Raw genomic sequence first — 20080 nt, 5'->3', positions numbered from 1 at the left:
CAAAAATTTTAAAAAAGAGAGAGAGATCTAAGTCTCCTACCTCTTATTCCAGTGTAGCCCTTTCTGCTATATTCATCCTGCTAGAGCCCCCTATTTCAGGGGCAGATCTATATAATCAGTTTACCTGCTGAATCAACATTTCTATTTTCTCTACTCCCTCTACAGCTTAGCTTCTGATGGAATTATTTTCATTAGCATAATTGGGAGCTTCACCCCTCAGCAGTGTACTTCAGTCCTTCTGCCTGCTCTGCTCCCTGCTCTGGCTCTGGTGAATTCTCTCACCCTCACGTGCTTCTGACTGTACCCAGTGCTTGTATAAACAAAAAACAAACAAATAAATAAAATAAAAGCATGCCCCTATTAATAAATAAATAAATAAATAAATAATTGGGAGCTTCACTATAAGCCCACAGTTTTCTAGACATAAATGAATAAACACTGAAAAAACATAATGTATATGCTTAAAATGTTCATCATTCTTCCACATTATATAAACTGGATTGCCATACACCACTGTTTCATGCAATAGCTTTGATATGTTGCATAGTGTCACGTATAAATAGTTGTGTTCATTAGATCTCACCTCAGTATTTTCACTACCTAGTAGAATCCCTGGTACAAGTAGGTGTCAATATTTGTGAATTGGACTGAATTGAATGAGATTGAATTAAATTGACTGGAAGTTCTTCTAATGCCTTTCAGCTCCTAGATTCTGCACTTTATTTCACACTGCTGTTTCGACAGGTGTTTAGATTACAGCGTGACTATTTAAGGAACATTAGGTCCAGGTGACCGGTACTTGTCTGCAGAAACTGCCCAGTCAAATAGGTTAGTTCTGGGAAATAAGAACTTCCTGAGACCTTACAGCCAGGTAGACTAAAAAGGGGGCCATGTTCTCTCTCTGGTTTCAACACTTTGAAGGGCCAGGGAGTCCCAGCAGGGGAAAGCAGTTATCATGAGAGACCAGAAATATGGCCATGCTGGTTGAAACCCAACAAGCAACTTTTTGCAGTTAATTGTTAAAGCTAAAATAATGAGCAGTGGCATCTCCTTAGAGGTGCCATTTAATCACATTGTCTTGCTGTTTGTCAGGTCCACTATGAAAGTCACTAGGGTAATTTATTTTCTTGGATCAGGTATTCTGTTTGCCTTCAGGATTGTTGGCAGTCCCTGTCTCAAATAGATTTTGTCTGATGTGATGGGTGAAGAAGTGATAATTAGTTCGTTCTTCCTTTTCCAAACCAATCACTTTCCATAGACACTTCTGAAGTTTCTGATTTTCACTTCATTTTTGTGGGGTTTGTTTTTTTTTTTTTTTTTCTGCAGTGAGTTTTATTGTTCATTTTCATATGTCCTGTATATAAAATACTTAGTTAAGAATACAAATGTTGGGCCTCCCCAATGGCGCAGCAGTTGAGCTCTGGGTTGCGAGGGGTTTTTAATGTACGTATGATTGCTTTTGAGGTAACATTGATTTACAATGTTGTTTGTTTTAGAGGCTTAGGGCCTCCCCCTTTAGGTGTTGTTACATACCACATCCCGTGTAATTTTGCTTTAAAACAAGATCCCAAATGTCTGGCATCTGTATGACTTTCATTGTGTTGCTGGAGCTAATTTAAAGTTATGGACAATGCATTGTTTTCCAGAGCATTCTGCTTTAGAGTCTTCTGAGATAGTTACTCAATACATGTCATGAGAAAAGTTCAGATTTGCAAGCATTTGTTATTTCCTTCTGCATAGCTAATTTATTTAGTAACCATTTGTTTCTAACACTCTTGTCTGCCAAGTTGTAGGCATATGTACATGCCAGATCCTCAAGTCCATAAATCCAAAATGTTAATAATAGCACTAAAGTAGGTTGGAGTGTGCCATTAGTACCTAACTCTTCTGAAAGTCCTAATCTAAACCCTTTTGTCCATTTTTAAATATATTGGAACTTATATAAAGATAAAATGTCTCCGGCCTTCCTGGTGGCGCAAGGGGTTAAGACACAACCTCTGAAGCTGTCCGCAGCCACTGCAGCACAAGTGTGATCCTCGGCGAGGGAGCTACCCACTTGGCACAGCAGACCTCTCCTGACTTGCCCGCTGCTCCCCTCAGCAGTGTATTTCAGTCAATCTGCCTGTTCTGTTCCCCACTCTGTCTCTGGTGAATCCTCTCACCCCCCCACACACCTCTGGCTTGTACCCCAGTTCTTGTATGAATAAATAAATTTTTAAAAAAAAATGTCTCTATGCAAAATTTTCCATTAGTTCTCAACTGAGACAGTGGAATGTTTAAGCTAATGCTAACAATCATTCATGTAAACTGCCCAGGGATTTCCACATGTGTAGTGGCAGTTACAATTTTCGTCATGGTGTCATAAAAAGCACTTTTTTCTGTTAAGCTTCCTTTCCATCTTGAAAGATGGAATTTTTTTTTGCCTTAGTCACTAATACCTTTTTATTTGATTTCAGCAGGACAGGCATGGATGGGAAGAAATGCAGCGTGTGGATGTTTTTGCCTCTTGTATTTACTTTGTTCACTTCAGCTGGGTTGTGGATCGTGTGAGTATTCTCTGATTATTTAAGAACTAAGGTGCAAAACAGATAAAAGCATGATGTTTCAATAGTCTATGGCATATCTCTAGGAATGTATTTATAAATAACTTTAAATAGTGCTTGCTAAAGCACTATTTAAACTTGCTAAAGTTCCCATTTTGCTTCCCTTCTGGGTTACCCAGGTAAATAAAAAGAATGAGTAATAAATTATGCAAAGCAAGTAATCAAAAATACTGATTTTATTTTGTATTCCTGTATTCTTTAAGAAACTTACATTCTATTTTTTTTTTTTAAGATTTATGTATTTATGCATACAAGACTGGGGTATAGGCCAGAGGTTTGGGGGGGTGAGAGGCTTCATCAGCGACAGAGTGGGGAACAGAACAGGCAGATTGACTGAAGTACACTGCTGAGGGGAGCAGCGGGCGAGTCAGGAGAGGTCTGCTGCACCATGTGGGCCACCTCCCTGGCCAGGGTTCAAACTCATGCTGCAGTGGCTGTGGATAGTTTCATAGTGTTGCGTCTCAACCCCTTGTGCTACCAGGGAGGCCCCCAGAAATTTACATTCTATAAACTAGTGTTACGGATTCATTATTTGCAAGATTTGCTCATTTGACACTAACATGCTAAGAATTCCATTCACAGTCCAGTTTGTGTGTGTGACTGGATTTGGTTTGTTTATAAAATGGATAGCATTATATTAAGAGTCTTGGCTTATGACAAAACATTCCCATTCTTATTTCAAGTACTATTCACTTAAGGAAAGTTATTTTAGTTCCCTGCAGTTGATTAAGAAAGGCACACATGGATAGAGCTAGAAGGGATTATGCTCTGTGAAATAAGTCAGAAGGAAAAAGAAAAATATCAGATGGTTTCACTTATAGGAGGAATATAGGGGAACCAAGTAAGGCATTAGGGAAATAAATAATAAAAAATATAGTAAAACAAAAGAAAACAGACATCTATAAATCAGAGACATTCTGCAGGGGAGGGAGAGGGATCAAAACGAGAGAGGAAAGAGCACGAAGGACTATGGTGATGGTGCACGGGTGAACTGGTGGTGGGAATTCTATGGGGACTACACCTGAGAAAAGAAAGCAAACATTGTAAAAGAAAAGGAAAGGAAAAATGTAAAAAAAATATATAAACCAAATGCATATTTTAAAAAATCAAATAAAATAATACATGGGAGTATAAATGCTAAAAAAAGGCACACATATATTCCTGAGAAATTAGAAAATTTGAATTCTGAGGACTTCACTAACATGGTAGAAAAGAAAGGTATGGATCATGCTCCTCCTTAAACACTACTAAAAGGAAAATAAAACTACAATAAAGTTTGCTCAAAGAAAGACCCAGAGGTTCAGCAAAAGAGAGGACTTTCCCACCGAGATTTTGCATTGAGTTTGATATTTGTTGGGGCAGGGAAGACAGAGCGGGGAGAGAAGGAAAATATGGCCAGGGTGGAGGAAATCCTAGTCTGTGGATGCTCTAAAGGCAATTCAGATTCACATCAAAAAAAACAAGAAAAATCTCAATTAAACAACCTAACTTTACAACTAAAAGAATAAGCAAAAGAACAAATGAAGCCCCAAATCAGTAGAAAGAAGGAAATGATAAAAATTAGAAAGAAAACAATAATATAGTTCAAAAGATCAGTGAAACCAAGAGCTAGTTCTTTGATAAAATAAAATTAACAAACCCCAAGATAGGCTCTGTAAAGGGCAGGAATGGACACGGTGCAGGTTTTCTATGATCCTGCAGACCGGGTAAAGGAGGAGTCAGAGTCCTCAGTGGCTTGCAGGTCTTTTATTGGGATTTACCATGTACATGACAGGTAGGGGTGCCAGGGGGTCGGGAGGCTGACAGGCCTCCCAGCCCCCAGCAAGTAAGTCTTCACTCTGTCTGGGCTCTCCGGCATTCTCTGCTTCTCTCTCGGCTTCTGCTGCTTCTTTCTCAGCTTCTCTTTCAGCTTCTGCTGGCGTCCCTGTGATGCCGCCCTTAAAAGCCCAGTCATAGCCCAGGTGAATCCCATCTACCTATGCCCACACCCTATTCCAGGTGCCCGCCATCAGGCATGCATTCAGGACCGCAAGGATCCATCATCTATCCTGATGGTGGGAGGGCAGAAAAGCCTGACATTTTTTCCTTACCCTACAGTCCACCCCCTCAGGGTTTTCTGCCATATAGTCTTCACATATACAATTTTCTTAGCAAATATAAACAATGCAGTCATGGCCCACAAAATCAAATACATCACAATATAACAACAAAATACAACAGAACACAAATAAGTCCAGGCAGGGCCCCAACCTAGTGGCAAAAGACAATTATTGGTACCAGTAGATGAGCCACCAAATCTGCTGCCCAAGGCACTGCTCATACGAGGGAGGGGAATCACTCACGGCATCTACTGTAACACACCAGGAGCCGTCAGGCTTCCTGGCCTTCTCTGGCTGTAGTCTCGACTACAAGCCACACACCGCATCCACCCCCAGGATGCACTCACTCTGGGATTGGCGATTCTATACTGTTGGGGGTAATCGCCAACCCTCAGGGTTTCTGTCTGCAGTCGCTCCAACGCTCGGCTTTCATAGCCACCAATGCGACTCGCAGACCCCTGCACTCAGGCCAACCCACTGCACAAGCACATGGGTCGGGGATCCTTGGATCCAAACTCTACATTCAGCTTGGGCTCCACCCCAGGCCACGTTCCCCACCCGTCCCCCAAGGACAGGTTCCTCAGCTCCTCACCCTCACTAGAGAACGAGCAGGGCATCACCCACAGGTGATTTTACGAGACTCACTGGCCTTCCTCAGCTTACTTGGTGCTTAACAGCCACTCAGGGCTTCCCAAACTTAGCATCAGCACCAGCTTTTGCCATCTCAGTTGGCTTTTCTCCCTGCCTAGCAGCTGGGCATACACAGGCTGCTTTTGGCCATCAAAGCCCAGACTCCCATCTCCTGGGGTGTACAAACAATAGCATTCTGCCCCAGGGTCCCAAAAACTTAACTTGCCAAAGTTCCTCTGCCTTCTGGCAGGATTGTCAGTCCAAGTCCATCAGTCCAAGTCCATCAGGCCTCTCCCTGCATCAGCACCGGCGAGCTCCGAATCGTGGTCCTCTTTTCCCTGACATTTCTTGCTGCCTCAGGGGTCGTTGGCTGGTCCTCTCGGGCATCTCCTTCACACAAGGTCTCGTCCTGTAGCTCCTAGACCTCGTCCATCTCCTGGGCCGCCATGACACCTCCAGCACTATCACAGGCAAACGGTCTGTTATTCCTTGGTCCCTCCAGGTCTTCGGAGGGCTCCATACCCGTCTGCATGGATCATCTTGCCAACTTACGCCAATTGTAGGGGCAGGAATGACCACTGAGCAGGTTTTCTGATCCCATGCAGACCGGGTAAAGGAGGAGTCACAGTCCTCAGCGGCTTTTGCAGGTCTTTTATTGGGATTTACCATGTACATGACAGGAAGGGGTGCTGGGGGGCCGGGGGGTCGGGAGGCTGGCAGGCTTCCCAGCCCCCAGCAAGTCTTCACTCTATCTGGGCTCTCCGGCATTCTCTGCTTCTCTCTTGGCTTCTGCTGCTTCTTTCTCAGCTTCTCTTTCAGCTTCTGCTGGCGTCCCCATGATGCCGCCTTTAAAAGCCCAGTCTTAGCCCAGGTGAATCCCATCTACTTATGCCCACACCCTACTCCAGGTGCCCGCCATCAGGCATGCATTCAGGACCGCAAGGATCCATCATCTATCCTGATGGCGGGAAGGCAGAAAGGCCTGACATTTTTCCTTACCCTACAGGCTCACAAGAAAATGAGAGCATTTTGGTGGAGGGTGTGTGAGGCATGTGCACATTTGGAGCTGTGTAAATGTACCCTCATTATAGAGATGTGCAAATGACTGAAAAATTAATAAAATTTAAGAAAAAGTATATAAAAAGAAATTTTTTTAATTTTTTTAAGATTTATTTGTTTATACAAGCACTGGATACAGTCAGAAGTGCGGGAGGGTGAGAGAATTCACCAGGGCCAGAGTGGGGAGCAGAGCAGGCAGAGGGACCAGGGTACACTGCTGAGGGGAGCAGCAGGTGGCAGGAGAGGTCTGTGCGCCATGTGGACCGTCCTCTGGTGGCCGGGAGCAACACACATGGCGAAGCACACCTCTCCTGACTCGCCCACTGCTCCCCTCAGCAGTGTACTTCAGTCAATCTGCCTGTTCTGTTCCCCACTGTCTCTGGTGAATCTTCTCATATACCCCCCCCCCATCTCTGACCTGTATCCCAGCTTTTGTATGCATAAATAAATAAATCTTTAAAAAATAATAATAATAATATTTGACTTCCATAGAGCTGGATGGTTTATAGGCAAAGCATTGTATGTATTAAGAGATTATTTTTCCAGTTTGAAAAAAATTAATATGATTTATGTGGTTTAAAACTGAAAAACTTGATTCCTGGTTTTAAAAATTATTTTGTTTTATAAACTTTAACTGTTTTTTCCTCATAGATACTTTATAGCTGTGGAAGATGACAAAATTTTCCCATTAAATTCAGCTGAAAGGTAACGTTCCCTGATTAATTCATTATTCATTCATAGACTTAGCAAAAACTCTGCTACTAGTGAGGGATAACTGCCACAAATGACCATTACTTGAACTGAGTTTCTGCATTTTCTGTTATTCAGGAAACCTGGTGTGAAGCATGCGCCATACATAAGGTAAATTGGTAATTTGCTCCTAATTCGTTGAATCTTAGGAAAAGTTGGGATGGGACTTAAGATCCTGTTACTCTAACAAAGTTACAGAGACCGGGGTCAGAGAGGGCTCATAAACAACACAAATTTGTTTGCCACAGCTCTGTAGGCTACAAAGTCCAAGATCAGGATGCCACCATGGTTGGGTTCTAGTGAGGACCCTTGTAAGGGCAGGACAGGGCACTGAGCAGGTTTTCTAGGATCCAGCAGACCGGGTAAAGGAGGAGTCAGAGTCCTCAGTGGCTTTTGCAGGTCTTTTATTTAGATTTACCAGGCATATGGCAGGGAGGGGTGCTGGGGGGCCGGGAGGCTGGCAGGCCTCCCAGCCCCCAGCAAATCCTCACTCTATCTGGGCTCTCTGGCGTTCTCTCTGCTTCTCTTCTTCTCTCGGCTTCTGTTCGTTCTTGGCTTCATCTGGCATCCTCGAGATGCCGCCCTTATAAACTCAGTCTCTCAGCCTAGGTGTACCCACTTCGTGCCAACCATCAGGCATGCATTCAGGACCTCAGGGTTCCCTCATCTATCCTAATGGCGTGAGGGCAGAAAAGCCTGATGCTTTTACCTTACCCTACAACCCTCTTCTGTGTTTAGATGGCTGTTTTCTCATTGTATCCTCACATGTCAGAAAGAGGATGAGAGGGCTCTGGGGGAGGAGGGTCTCTTTAATAAAGACAACAATCCCTTCTTGAGGCTGCCACCCTCAAGACTTAATTACCCCCAGGGGCCTCACCTTCTCAAACTATCACATTAGGAGTAGGATTTCAAAATATGACTGTTTGAGGGGAAACAAACACTTAGTTCATTGCAAAAGTTTATAGATTTTAATACAAAAATAATAAAATTTTAAGTATTTTTCAAGTATTGCAGGTGATGACCCGCCTGCAAGCTGCGTGTTTAGTCAAGTCATGAACATGGCGGCTTTCCTAGGTAAGAACAATGCAGAGAATGTTTTATGTGCTTGCGACATTTCTTTTTAATTTTAAATTATCTCAAACCCACATCAAAAGCATGGTAGGCTTACTTGATAATTTGTCATGTCAATATGCTGAAAGTAGCTTTTTGTTGTTAGGGTCTTTTTTTCTCATAAATTCTTTTATATTCATTCTGCTTACCATACATTTTCTCTTTCTTTACCATCTCTGTCATTTTAATCTATTTTTTACTTTACTTCTTTTGCTGCATGAAATAATATATTTCATGTGCCATAAAATTCTGCATGAAATGTAGTATTGTGTAGTATGTTTGCTTTAAAAAGAATGCCATTTTTATTCCTTCATTGGCAAGGATGAAAAATATATATAGGCAATGTGATAAATATTTCTCTCTCTTTTTTTTTTTAATTGGTTTACAACACTGTATATGATTCGGGGGAATAAGTTTGCACCACCTCAGATGTATATCACACCACACCCATCACCAAAGCCACCATAGTCCTTTACCCTAGGCCACTGGACCCCTCCCCACTTTGTCTTTACCTCCCTCTTCAGCAGACAGGTTCTTATCTGTGATAAATATATTTTTTTAACATAAAGATTATCATTTCTTTTTTTTTTTTAAAGATTTATTTATTTATTTATACAAGCACTGGGTACAGTCAGAAGCGGGGGAGGGTGAGAGAATTCACCAGAGCCAGAGCCGGGTAACAGAACCGGCAGACTGACGAAATGCACTGCTGAGGGGAGCAGCGGACATGGCAGGAGAGGTCTGCGTGCCATGTGGGACCCTCCTCCAGTGGCCGGGGAGCAGCCGGGGATCGAACTGGCGCTACAGAGGCTGCAGGCAGCCTCGCAGCCCAGCGCTCAACTGCTGTGCCACCGGGGCAGGTCCCTCTGTGATAAATATTGATTGTGTAGATATTGTCTTTAAATCTAAAGGTCAGCATTAACATTAGGGTGATGTGCTCCCTTTGCCTATATATATATATTAATCTGTCAAATGGAAATGTGGGGTGAAACAATAAAGACATCTTTTGTGCTCATGCCTGGCCCCAGTTGCCCACTTTTCGTTTAGGGCCTAAGATCTTCCTTTACTATTTTATTCCCTTTAGTCTAAGGGGTCATCAGAATGAGTCATGTCCTCTTTCCCCACTCAACCCTATCTGCCCATTCCTCAAGTGAAATGGTCAGGTCCCTCCTCTTATCTTTCAAAAGGCAAACTAACTTTGTGGGTGTGCTGTGGGGAGTGAGCAGTGACAGCTAAGTTTTTCAACAATGGTTTTCTGAAAATGGTTCTTTTGATGTTGAGACTTACACTGCAAGTAAGAGTTAACACTGGTGTTATTACTGAGGGAACATTCAGTCATTGTGGCACTGATCCCAAAGAGGTGACCTGTTATTTCTTTGACCTATAACTTCTCTCAAGAGGATTCTTACTCACTCTTACATGTCTTTTTTAATGTCTGCTACAGGGTAGGAGAAGGCCCTTAGATCTCACTGGAAAATCAAGGGAGATGGTTGTTCCAACATGTAACATGGGCAGGATCTTAGGTGTTCAAAGGTTCAAAATGTGAGAAACTGAAGAACTTTCCCTGAAAGGCCCAGAGCCCTCTCTTAAACCTGTGAGGTTCAGAGAGGAGTACATTGGAGTGCTTCGCTGCAGTTGAAAAGATTCCTCCCTGGATCTAACAGTACTTGGGTCTAAGCCTTCCCCTACCCAGGCTTCCAAAGCATATCCCACTCTCCTCACAGGAAGTGTCTGGAAAGCACGGGCTGCTACACCAGCACTCAGGAGAAGGTGAGATACGCTCTGCGCTGGGGGTTACTGAATCTTTAAAGAAGCTCTTCTCTTCAGACCCTTGGCAGGCAGGATTTTCACATCTCAAATAGTCACAAGGTCTGAGGAAGGATGCATTTAGAGCTGGGAGTGAGCACCTGGACACGAGGCCTGCTCACTCAAGTTTTGTCTTCACTTCCTTCAGCCTCAGAACTGCCAGGAGCTTTATACTTGCTCTTTTTCCCAACTTTTGACACGCTCTTCAGAAAGATCAAATAAGCTTATTCATAACAAGACGTAAATGACTACTTAGGAGATATTTGTATTTAATAGAGCACACAACTCCAGGAGTAAATTTTGAAGTTCTGGGACAGGATCCTTTCCCAGACCTTCTGCCCTCTCACCACACTCATATGATTGGCACACACTCATATGATCATACCCATGGTTGCAATAATAACAATCATTAATGACAATCATTAATATGCCAGGCACAATTGTTGAGTACTTTGCAAATACTACGTCATTTAATCACAACATCCAGGATGTTGCCCTTTTAGAAAGCTGTCTGTCCTCAGGGCTTTAAAGAAACCAGTAAATGTGTCAGAAGCCATATATAATTTTCCTTCATATTCTTGAGACAAATTATTATTTACCAGTAGCCTTTAATGTATAATCTAAAAAAATACTAATTTGCATGGTTCACAAATTTATCCAGTTATAAAGCTTATGATTAACTAATTACAAAAGCATTTCTGAGAGCAAAGTAATGAAAACTTTGCTTCAGATGACATTTGTCATTATCTGATTTCTCCAGTCCTCCCCTGGCTCCCCCAAGAAGCAATTAAGCTTTTACTAGTTCTTGCTCTAAGGTATTGCAACATCCAGTGTTTATTATCTTTCATCATTTTTAGCGCCATCTGGAAGACACAAACTGATTAAAATTAGTTTTCAGTGGGAGTAAACCAACAATTATTTAGTTTTCACTCAAGGAGTAAAGAAGAATCCATTTACTAATGAGTCTCACTCTATACTGTGAATGTTTTTGCCTCCTTGGGGCTGCCCTGCCAACTTCAGACTATTACTGTAGGTAGCATAAATAACTGACTTTAAGAAACATTCTAGACTTCCAAAAAGTTACTGCTTTTTGGCAGCTGTTAAGCTTATAATTTGTAGTCCCCAAATGAGTTGAGGTAGCATTTATTATAATTAGTTAGCAAAGATCTTTTATCTTTTTTGACAGGTGAATCAAAGATAAGCTGTGAAATAATTTTCTTTACAGAATTAGTTATGCTCTTTTTCCTGAATTCACTTTTATTTTTCCTGAGAGGTGGTACAGCAGGGAGGAAGACTTAAGAGAAATTTCTTGAAAGGAATGTTATTTTCTGCCTTGGAGAGGTTGTGAGAATAAAGCTAATGGCTGAATGATTTCAGTCACCTGAATGATTTCAGTCATGCTTCCCTTCCTTCACCCAAAACATATCGATTGTTATGTTCTACTGCAGTCATAAATAGCAATTACTGATGTATAAATAGTAAAAGTAAGCAAAATGACAAAGAATTTGGCTTGATACCAGTTTTGAACTGCAATGAAGAGCTACTATTTTGAATTTGAACTTTAAAAACCCAATCAATCTCAATATAAAAATCTATAAAGAAAATAAGCAATATCCTAATATTTGTGGTTTTTAAAAATAGATGTTAAATTGGTGATGCCTCTTATAGCAAAAGGCTGTTTTAAATACCAAAAACAGTGAAAGAGTGGGTTTTAAAAATCTTTTCTAATGGGGCCTCCCAGGTGGCATTGGGGTTAAGTTATAATTTATAATTTATATAGTAGCTATCACTGCTGCAGCCTGAGTTCGATCCCCTGCTAGGGGGCTAACCCACACATGGCACAGCAGAACTCCTGTCTCGCCCGCTGCTGCCCTTGGCAGAATAGTATTTCTGTGTATTCTGTTCTGTTCCCCACTCTGTCTCTGGTGAATCTTTTCACCCCCCTTACCTCTGGCCTACATCCCTGTTCTTCTATGCATAAATAAATAAAATAAATCTTTTTTAAAAAGTCTTCTCTAAAATTGTTAGTAATATCTAAAATTTTCAGTGCAACTAAAACATATATCTGTTGATCAGAATGTTAATGTGGTCAAAATTGGTTAAAATATATAATGATGGCTTTGAAAACACTACTGCCTAGAAGTCTTTTTCAAGAAAATATAACTAAATCACTAATTGGTTGAAAATGTATTTCATAACAGTTTGAATCAGCCTCCATTTAAATATTCTGGTTCAGGGCCTCCCCTGGTGGCACAGGTGGTTGAGCGCCGCACTGTGAAGCTGTCCGCAGCCTCTGCAGCAAAGGTTCGGTCCCGGCTGGCCAGCGAGGGTCCCACATGGCGCAGCAGACCTCTCCTGTCTTGCCCGCTGCTCCCCTCAGCAATGTGTTTAGTCAGTCTGCCTGTTCTGTTCTCCGCTCTGTCTCTGGTGAATCCTCTCACCCTCCCGTGAATCTGGCCTATACCCCAGTTCTTGTATAAATAAATAAAGAAAAAAAAATTCTGGTTCAAGGACCAGAATATTTATTATTCCCACCACCTTAAAAACTCAACTGAATCTCTCTTAGAAGGAAAGTCTCCCTAGTCTGAGTTGATTAGTAATGGAGTTAAAGTTAAAGGGCTAAGTATGGTGTTTGGAATGCAGTTCTGAAAGTCAGGCGTACTGGGTTGAAGTCCCTTTTTCATACGATTCTGTTTCCTGTTTAATTTAATCATAAGTTTATGATGAAATGACTTATCATCCATATAATAAATAGCAATGCTGGTACCAGGAGATGTTATAGGTTCCGTGCTTGTTGGCAACCATGGGTAACAGACACTCCTCTGGCGGAGTGGAATAGCTTGACTGGACCCGTCAATGTGGAGATTCGTTTCAGTGTCTGTGATGGCAGCAATTTGTGCTGGTGCCCTGATGGTCTTATCCCTCCAAACTAGTGACAACCAGAAAGTTCCCAGAGTAATACTTTTCACTTGTTGATTTAAAAAAAAAAAATTAAATGTGCTCTTTTGGTATTTTGTCATCCTGCCCTCATATCCACACTTAATTAATTAATTTCCCATAGTGCTCTGAAGTTTCTGGTTTTGTTTTTCTTTTTCAAAGATTTATTTATTTATACATACAAGAGCTGGGATACAGGCCAGAGGTGTGGGGGGTTGAGAGAACTCACCAGAGACAGAGTGGGGAACAGAACAGGCAGATTGACTGAAATACACTGCTGAGGGGAGCAGTGGTCGAGACAGGAGAGGTCTGCTGCGTCATGTGGGTAGCTCCCTGGCCAGGGATCAAACTCATGCTGCAGTGGCTGCGGACAGCTTCATAGGTTGCGTCTTAACCCCTTGCATTACCAGGGATGCCCTGAAGTTTCTGATTTTAATCTAATGACTTATTTATCTAGTGATCACATTGTGTCAGTGTGCTTATGCTGAAGTTCTCTGCTACCCACTTCTTCCCCCAGCCCCACCCAAAGAAATAATATGAAGTTGGAGTTATTTTTTTATCCTCTAAAATAGTTATTGTCATTATGACTTCAGCTAAATTATAACTGCTAACTACGTCCCTCAAACCAGTAGGTTAACAAACTGTGTCAACTCAATTATAACAAGTTCATGATCAAAGTGGGCATTAACTGAAGTATAAATATACTAAAAGCTAAACAGACCGAACAATGTAAGATTTCATAAATTATGGTTTATTCCTATTTTGTTTTCAAAATCCAAGTATTAGTCAAATTATTTGTCACTCTTTGCAGAAGTACTTAGAACAGAAGGTCAACTCACTGAATTGAACTTCGTAGCTTGAAACTATGGAATTTAGTATACATGGGAAATGCAAATTTACGGATGACTTTTCTTTATTAATAGCTGCTTATAATGTCCTGCAATGAAGGCAAAACCTTTAGTAAATGATTACCTATGTAATTGCTGTATAAATAGGGGAATTCTTGAATTTTTAATTATCTTCCCTGCTAAACCTTAATGTCAAAATAAATTGTCTTAGGAAGTAGTAAGTGCATTTCCATATATATAAATACAGTTTACATAAATTACAAGTATTTCTTTATCATTTGTAGAATAACTTCTCCTAGCTTTTTGTAGAAATATGAAAATAGCCTGCACAAAAACAAATTAATCAAAGGGGATTTTTTGGCTAGTGCCTTAAGAATGAACCATACTGGGCCCCCCTGGTGGCAAAAGGGGTTAAATTTCAGCACTGTGAAGCTATCAGCAGCCACTGCGAAATGATTTTGATCCCCGGCCAGGGAGCTACCCACATTGGCGCAGCAGACCTCTCCTGACTTACCTGCTGCTCTCCTCAGCTTTCAGTGAATCTGCCTGTTCTGTTCCCCACTCTGTCTCTGGAAAATCTCACACACACACACACACACACACACACACACACACACACACCCTCACCTCTGGCCTACACCCCAGCTCTTGTATGCATAAATAATCTTTTTTTTTTTTTTTAAAAAAAAGAATGAACCATTCTGAAGGTTACTATTAGAAGTCAGATATAAATCTAGGTAACTTCCTTCATTTTCTCTTCAGATTCCCTAATGACTGTTTCAAAATATAGAGTGGCCTTTTAAAATGAGTGATTTATATCATTTGGAAGAATTGAGCTTTCTTAATATAATTGGTATGATTTTTTAATTGAATTTTTCCAGTTTTATTGAGAAATAATTGACATATATCATAAGTTTAAGATATAAAGCATGACAGCTTGACATTTATTATGAAATGATTACCACTCTTCTATAGATAGAAGAAAAAAATAAGGAAAAAGGAAAAAAACTCCCTTAACTTTGTCCTTTGGCAATGAAAATTTCTAGGTAAAATCAATGGGAAGTGGGAGAGATGTGGTTGGGGATTTGCTGGCCTCACTCTTCTATAATTTTCAATATTCAATGTTACATTATTTAATATAATCTTGCTACTAATATCTACCTGTCCTTATACCTAATCCTTGGCACCCATCTTCTTGGGCAAAAGTAAACTGGATGGATGGGCCTCCGTGGTGGCTAGGGGTTAAGAATCAGCAATATCACCACAATGGCCTGAGTTCGATCGCCAGGCAGGAAGCTAACCCACATGGTGCAGTAGACCTTTCCTGTCTCGCCTGCTACTCCTCTTAGCAATGTATTTCAGTGAATCTGCCTGTTCTACTCCCTACTCTGTCTCTGGTGAATCCTCTCCCCCAACTTGCACACCTCTGGCCTACACCCCAGTTCTTGTATGCATTAATAAATAAAATATATCTTTAAAAAAACCTGAATGGGGGCCTCCCTGGTGGCACAACTGTTGATTAAGCACTGCACTATGACACAATCCGCAGCCTCTGTAGCACGAGTTCGATCCCCGGCCAGCCAGGGAGCAACCCATATGGCGAAGCAGACCTTTCCTGACTCGCCCGCTGCGCCCCTCAGCAGTGTATTTCAATCAGTCTGCCTGTTCTGTTCCCCACTCTGTCTCTGGTGAATCCTCTCACCCCCTACACCTCTGGCCTATACTCCAGGTCATCTATGCAAAAAAAAAAAAAAGACAGTTTTATCATCCTTATATCAGCTAAATAACATACAGCATTGCTGCTTCAGTTCCTCTCTGCTTCTCCCAGGTTAGGTGGCTAAATAATTATGTGCATCACATGAAAGAATTTCTTTAAAAAATTGTGTGTCATTTCAAAGATTTAAAATGCACTGTGATGAAAGTTCAATTTTGCACATTGTAGCCTTAGAATTCTGCCTCATGGTCTGGGTGTATGCTTTAAAATTTTTAATTTTAACATTTTGTTTTATTCCTAGCCCTTGTGGTGGCTGTACTGCGCTTCATACAATTGAAACCAAAGGTTTTAAATCCGTGGCTGAATATTAGTGGATTGGTGGCACTGTGTCTGGCTTCCTTTGGAATGACCTTACTTGGTAATTTTCAGGTACTTCATTTGGCCTTTTCACCTTCATGTCATACTTCACCTATATGATTGTCATAGCCTCTGACATATAGTCACTCTGAAGTATAATTCTGAATGAACCTCAAAAACAAAAAATGCAAAGAGTGATTCCTAAGAGGCACAACCTCTCTTGCTGCCAGACCTTATGGTCTTTCTGCCTCAATTACCTAAGTTCTCATCTCACATGTGAGGGTGCACAAGTAACTATTGAAGTGGCTGTATAACTTCTGCAAAGGATTTTAAAGTGCTTTACACTTTTTTCTATAGTAAATTGTATCCTAATATACCTTTCTAGAAAATTAATGGGGTCATTGTCCTTCTATAAACTATGAACATCCTTATTGGGTAAAAGCTTGCATTTCAGATTAGCAAGTTTACATGGAATTCAGGTTTGAAAATCCAAAATGTATAAGGATATACTAACCCTAACTCTTTTTTCCAGAAACTTAGAAGCCCAAGATCACAACATTTAAGAATAGTTTCCCTTGCTAAACCCCAGCTCTTAACCTAAATGACATCATTTGTAAAATAGACATAGATACCCTTGCACTATTTCAATACTTATCCGATTCCTCTGTCTCCACTCTCTCCCAGATTTTCTCCAACCTAGTTATCTATCTCTGTTAGGAATTTTTTCTTTGCAGTCAATCACCATTCCAGACTCTTCTGTCTACTGTGTGAAATCAAAAATGGTATAGACATCTAAGAATGTATGATAGCGGATTTTCTAAGACTCTTTGTTCTAAACCTCAGCCTTAAAAATTCACTGAACCAGAATAACTTGCTTCCTGAGACTTCTCTTGGTACATAGTAACAACTCAATGTTTATTTTTGACTTGACAGTTCATTTGAACAAATAGGCAATTCCACCAATTCCTCTAACAATTCTAGGTCTCATCCTATATCAAGTTAGACTCAAAAAAGCTGCATTCTTAGAACATTTTGGCTAGGACAAATATTTGAGAGTTTATCCTGTTAAGCTCCAAAATTATAGAGTACCGAGCATTCTTTATTGAGATTTTGGTGGGAATCTTTCTCCCACTTACCTCTCCATGCTGCAGGTGCTGGCATGTTGTAAAGTGCTCAATAACTATCATTCTTCCCATCCAAAATTTAGACAATGGTCAATGAATAATTTTTTGTTCCTAACCTAAGTCCAAGAAGAATCTCAAAGATTAGGTGGTTTTTGGTGAACCACAAGTTTTCAAAACCATGAATGATGGCACTACATATGAAGAACACTTTCTGGAATACCTACAAAGAATGCATGGAAAATAAATCACAAATTTAATGGCCTGAGGAGAAACTGAGGTGGTAAGAATTTGGGGTAGGAGACAAACTTTTAGATCTAACTTTTAATCATTTTTGAAAGTTTGAACACTGTAACAATATTATCTATTTTTAAAATTAGGTTAAAAAAACAAATGAATATACTATACAGCATGGAAAACCAACTTCCTAGAAGTAATATTTGCTTTGAGGAATCATTATTTAACATTATGTTTTGAAAATATTTCTTTTGAACTAAGAGGAAAATGTGGCTTTTTGCAGTGAAGAGGAAAATAATTGCACATCAAAAAAGGGAAAATTACAAAAGGGAAATATAACTTTGATTTGATACAACCATTGTGTACAACAATGTCAAGCAATGTTTTAAAGGCCCTCTCTTCAACAGTAAATTATTTTCCCATATGTGTAATTAAAATATATGTAATTACTAAAGGGTATTTAAGTGACAGAAACATTTAAAAATATCAGTGGATAAGGAGTTGGTTTATGTCTCTACCCCTCCATCCAATGAAATAACACAGTGAGTCTTCTTGAATCTGTTGACTCTCTAAAAGCCTTGACCAAGGATCTTCCAACAATGTTGCCCATTAACGGGTCTCCAGATATGGCAGTTTTCTTATTGTAACAGGAAAGCAATACAAAAAAATTCCCATTAATAGAGTTGGTCACATTATATAGACAAGCTAAGTTTGTTCGAGTAAATCCCAACTCATCTGTTATTTACTTCCTATGCCAATAAAGTCTTGACCTGCTTAGAATTGGTCCTCCTCAATCAGTTAATAAAGTCAGATCCTGGATCTTATTTCCCAATCTGGAAACCAAAGTGGGTACATGCTTGTAGAAACTTTGACATTTCTCTTTTTTTGTGTAACCTGCCTGCTTTTTCCTTTTCCTCAAAGCTTTTCTGGACAATAAATTAAAGGAGTAGATTACCATTGCCTGCATGGTTTTTCTAAACAAATATTTTGGCCTTCGGGGAACTATGTATTTTCCTTCACCTCAGCATTCAAACCAATTAAGAACAGATAAAAAGAGCCAGCCAATGGAGATGAAGGACTCTAATCTTTCCAGAATCTGTCATCTCATTTCTTGGCTATCACTTTTATTTTTTCTTCATAATAATAATTCATTGGCATGTCTTTTCCATATGAATCTCTACACATCATTACCTCTTCATCCTATAGCTCACTAATGATGAAGAAATCCATAATGTCGGAACGTCCTTGACCTTTGGATTTGGCACATTGACCTGCTGGATCCAGGCTGCATTGACACTCAAAGTCAACATCAAGAATGAAGGGCGGAAAGTTGGAATTCCACGAGTTATTCTTTCAGCATCTATTACTCTTTGTGTGGTCCTCTGTATCCTTTGAGTGTGGAAAGGTCTCTGCCAATTAAAACACAGCTAAGTTGTCTGTAAGATGAGAAAATCGCCATTCCCAGGTGGCTAGGGTATATATACTGTGAGATTATCTCAGCATCTTAGACAAAACAAAAAAGTAAATGGGTATAAAAACAAAAACTCACAGACTGATTTGCCAAAATGGAGAACTAAAAATAAAACAATCCTTCTCAAGATTGTTTGGTTCAATCTGTAGGAAGGGTATCATGCATCCTCATTTGTGATGTAATTGTTTCCCTTTCTGAAAAACATAGAATGCATAGCCCAAAGAGAATTGCGATTTTTTTCCCTCCGTCTTAAACATTTTTTTCATTTGTGACTTTGTTGATGGTCCTATTATTTCATTTTTTAACTCAACAGTTAATTTCAAGGAATGAATTTATATCTTTTGGGGAAATCAGTAAGACTTCTGGAAAACAAATTGAAGAGCTAATTTACTGGTGGGTATATAGCTGTCCTAAACACATAGTTTTGAGATTTTGAGATGCTATTCATTTCCCTTCCTCTTCTCAATGTTTAAAGCAATGCAGGACAAACACAAAGAGTGAGAGGGGGTAAAGAAATCAGTCTTTATTCATGGTAAGCTTGGAAAGAATGCCAGGAGAATGCCCTGTCTCACACACCTGAAATTCATCTTATCCCAGTAACAACCTTAGAGCCCCCAGAAAGGCAGGAGGAGAATGCCTCACTGTGAGATTAACTCATAGAGATTCTAGAGCAACTAACCTAGGTTGGAACATAGACCCTACTTACTGAGAGTATGGTCTCATAGAATCCAGCCAATTCTAGTCCCACTAATCATACTAGTCACTCATTCAGTGGGGCCAAGTAATCACCAATCCAATAGGTCCTCCTTTGGAAACCAGAGAAGAAAATAGGTTCCTGGATGGTAGACCGAATACTTAGCACAGTAATGAGTGTTCAGCCATGTAATAATCAGTATTTATGGGGCACTTAAAATGAAGTAGGTGTTATTTTATGTACCTTAAATGTATCAATTGCCTTTATCCTCACTTGGATAAGGCGAGTGAAGCACTTATAGTTGGTGATCTTGATTTAAACTTGGGCTCGGTTCTTGACCACTTAGCCATTACACCATCCTATCTTAGAGAGAGTTTAAATATAAAATCATATAGCGTTCAGAGATGTTCTCTCATTGGTAGAGTATTTGGTGTCTTTTATTTCTTCTTGAAAAAGCTGTTTTTCAATCATTTTGTGGTTTTCTGAAAGTCTGCAGTCACATTACAGAGCACTTCAGGACTTGAAATTCAAATTTAAAAAATTTGCTTATTGCTACCAACCTATTAAAACATTTTGATTAAAAAGCTCAGAACTGTTAGTAGAAGATTTGAAGTTTATTCCTCTCCCATTAACTTATTAAGTTA

General features: G+C 40.1%; 1 protein-coding gene across 10 annotated transcripts in view; it reads left to right on the top strand.

The window, feature by feature from the left end:
• The window catches only part of TMEM150C (transmembrane protein 150C), an 86330-nt gene that overhangs the window by 62081 nt on the left and 4169 nt on the right, over positions 1 to 20080 (top strand). For 6 of the 10 annotated variants that reach the window (XM_037529921.2, XM_037529919.2, XM_037529922.2 and 3 more), the window contains 6 exons: positions 2457 to 2546; positions 7043 to 7096; positions 7220 to 7252; positions 8148 to 8215; positions 15858 to 15985; positions 18478 to 18655. In XM_037529921.2, coding sequence (XP_037385818.1) covers positions 2467 to 2546; positions 7043 to 7096; positions 7220 to 7252; positions 8148 to 8215; positions 15858 to 15985; positions 18478 to 18655 — 541 coding nt within the window. In that variant the 5' untranslated portion in view covers positions 2457 to 2466. The remainder of the gene's footprint in view (positions 1 to 2456; positions 2547 to 7042; positions 7097 to 7219; positions 7253 to 8147; positions 8216 to 15857; positions 15986 to 18477; positions 18656 to 20080) is intronic. The other 4 variants (XM_037529925.2, XM_037529923.2, XM_037529920.2 and 1 more) reach the window with 1 other exon arrangement.

Source organism: Talpa occidentalis, unplaced genomic scaffold, assembly GCF_014898055.3.
Source record: "Talpa occidentalis isolate TD23 unplaced genomic scaffold, MPIMG_talOcc4v2.1 talOcc4.6, whole genome shotgun sequence".
Lineage (NCBI taxonomy): Eukaryota > Metazoa > Chordata > Mammalia > Eulipotyphla > Talpidae > Talpa > Talpa occidentalis.
Note: the sequence above shows the minus strand (reverse complement) of the source record. Positions and strands in the feature narration are given on the sequence as shown.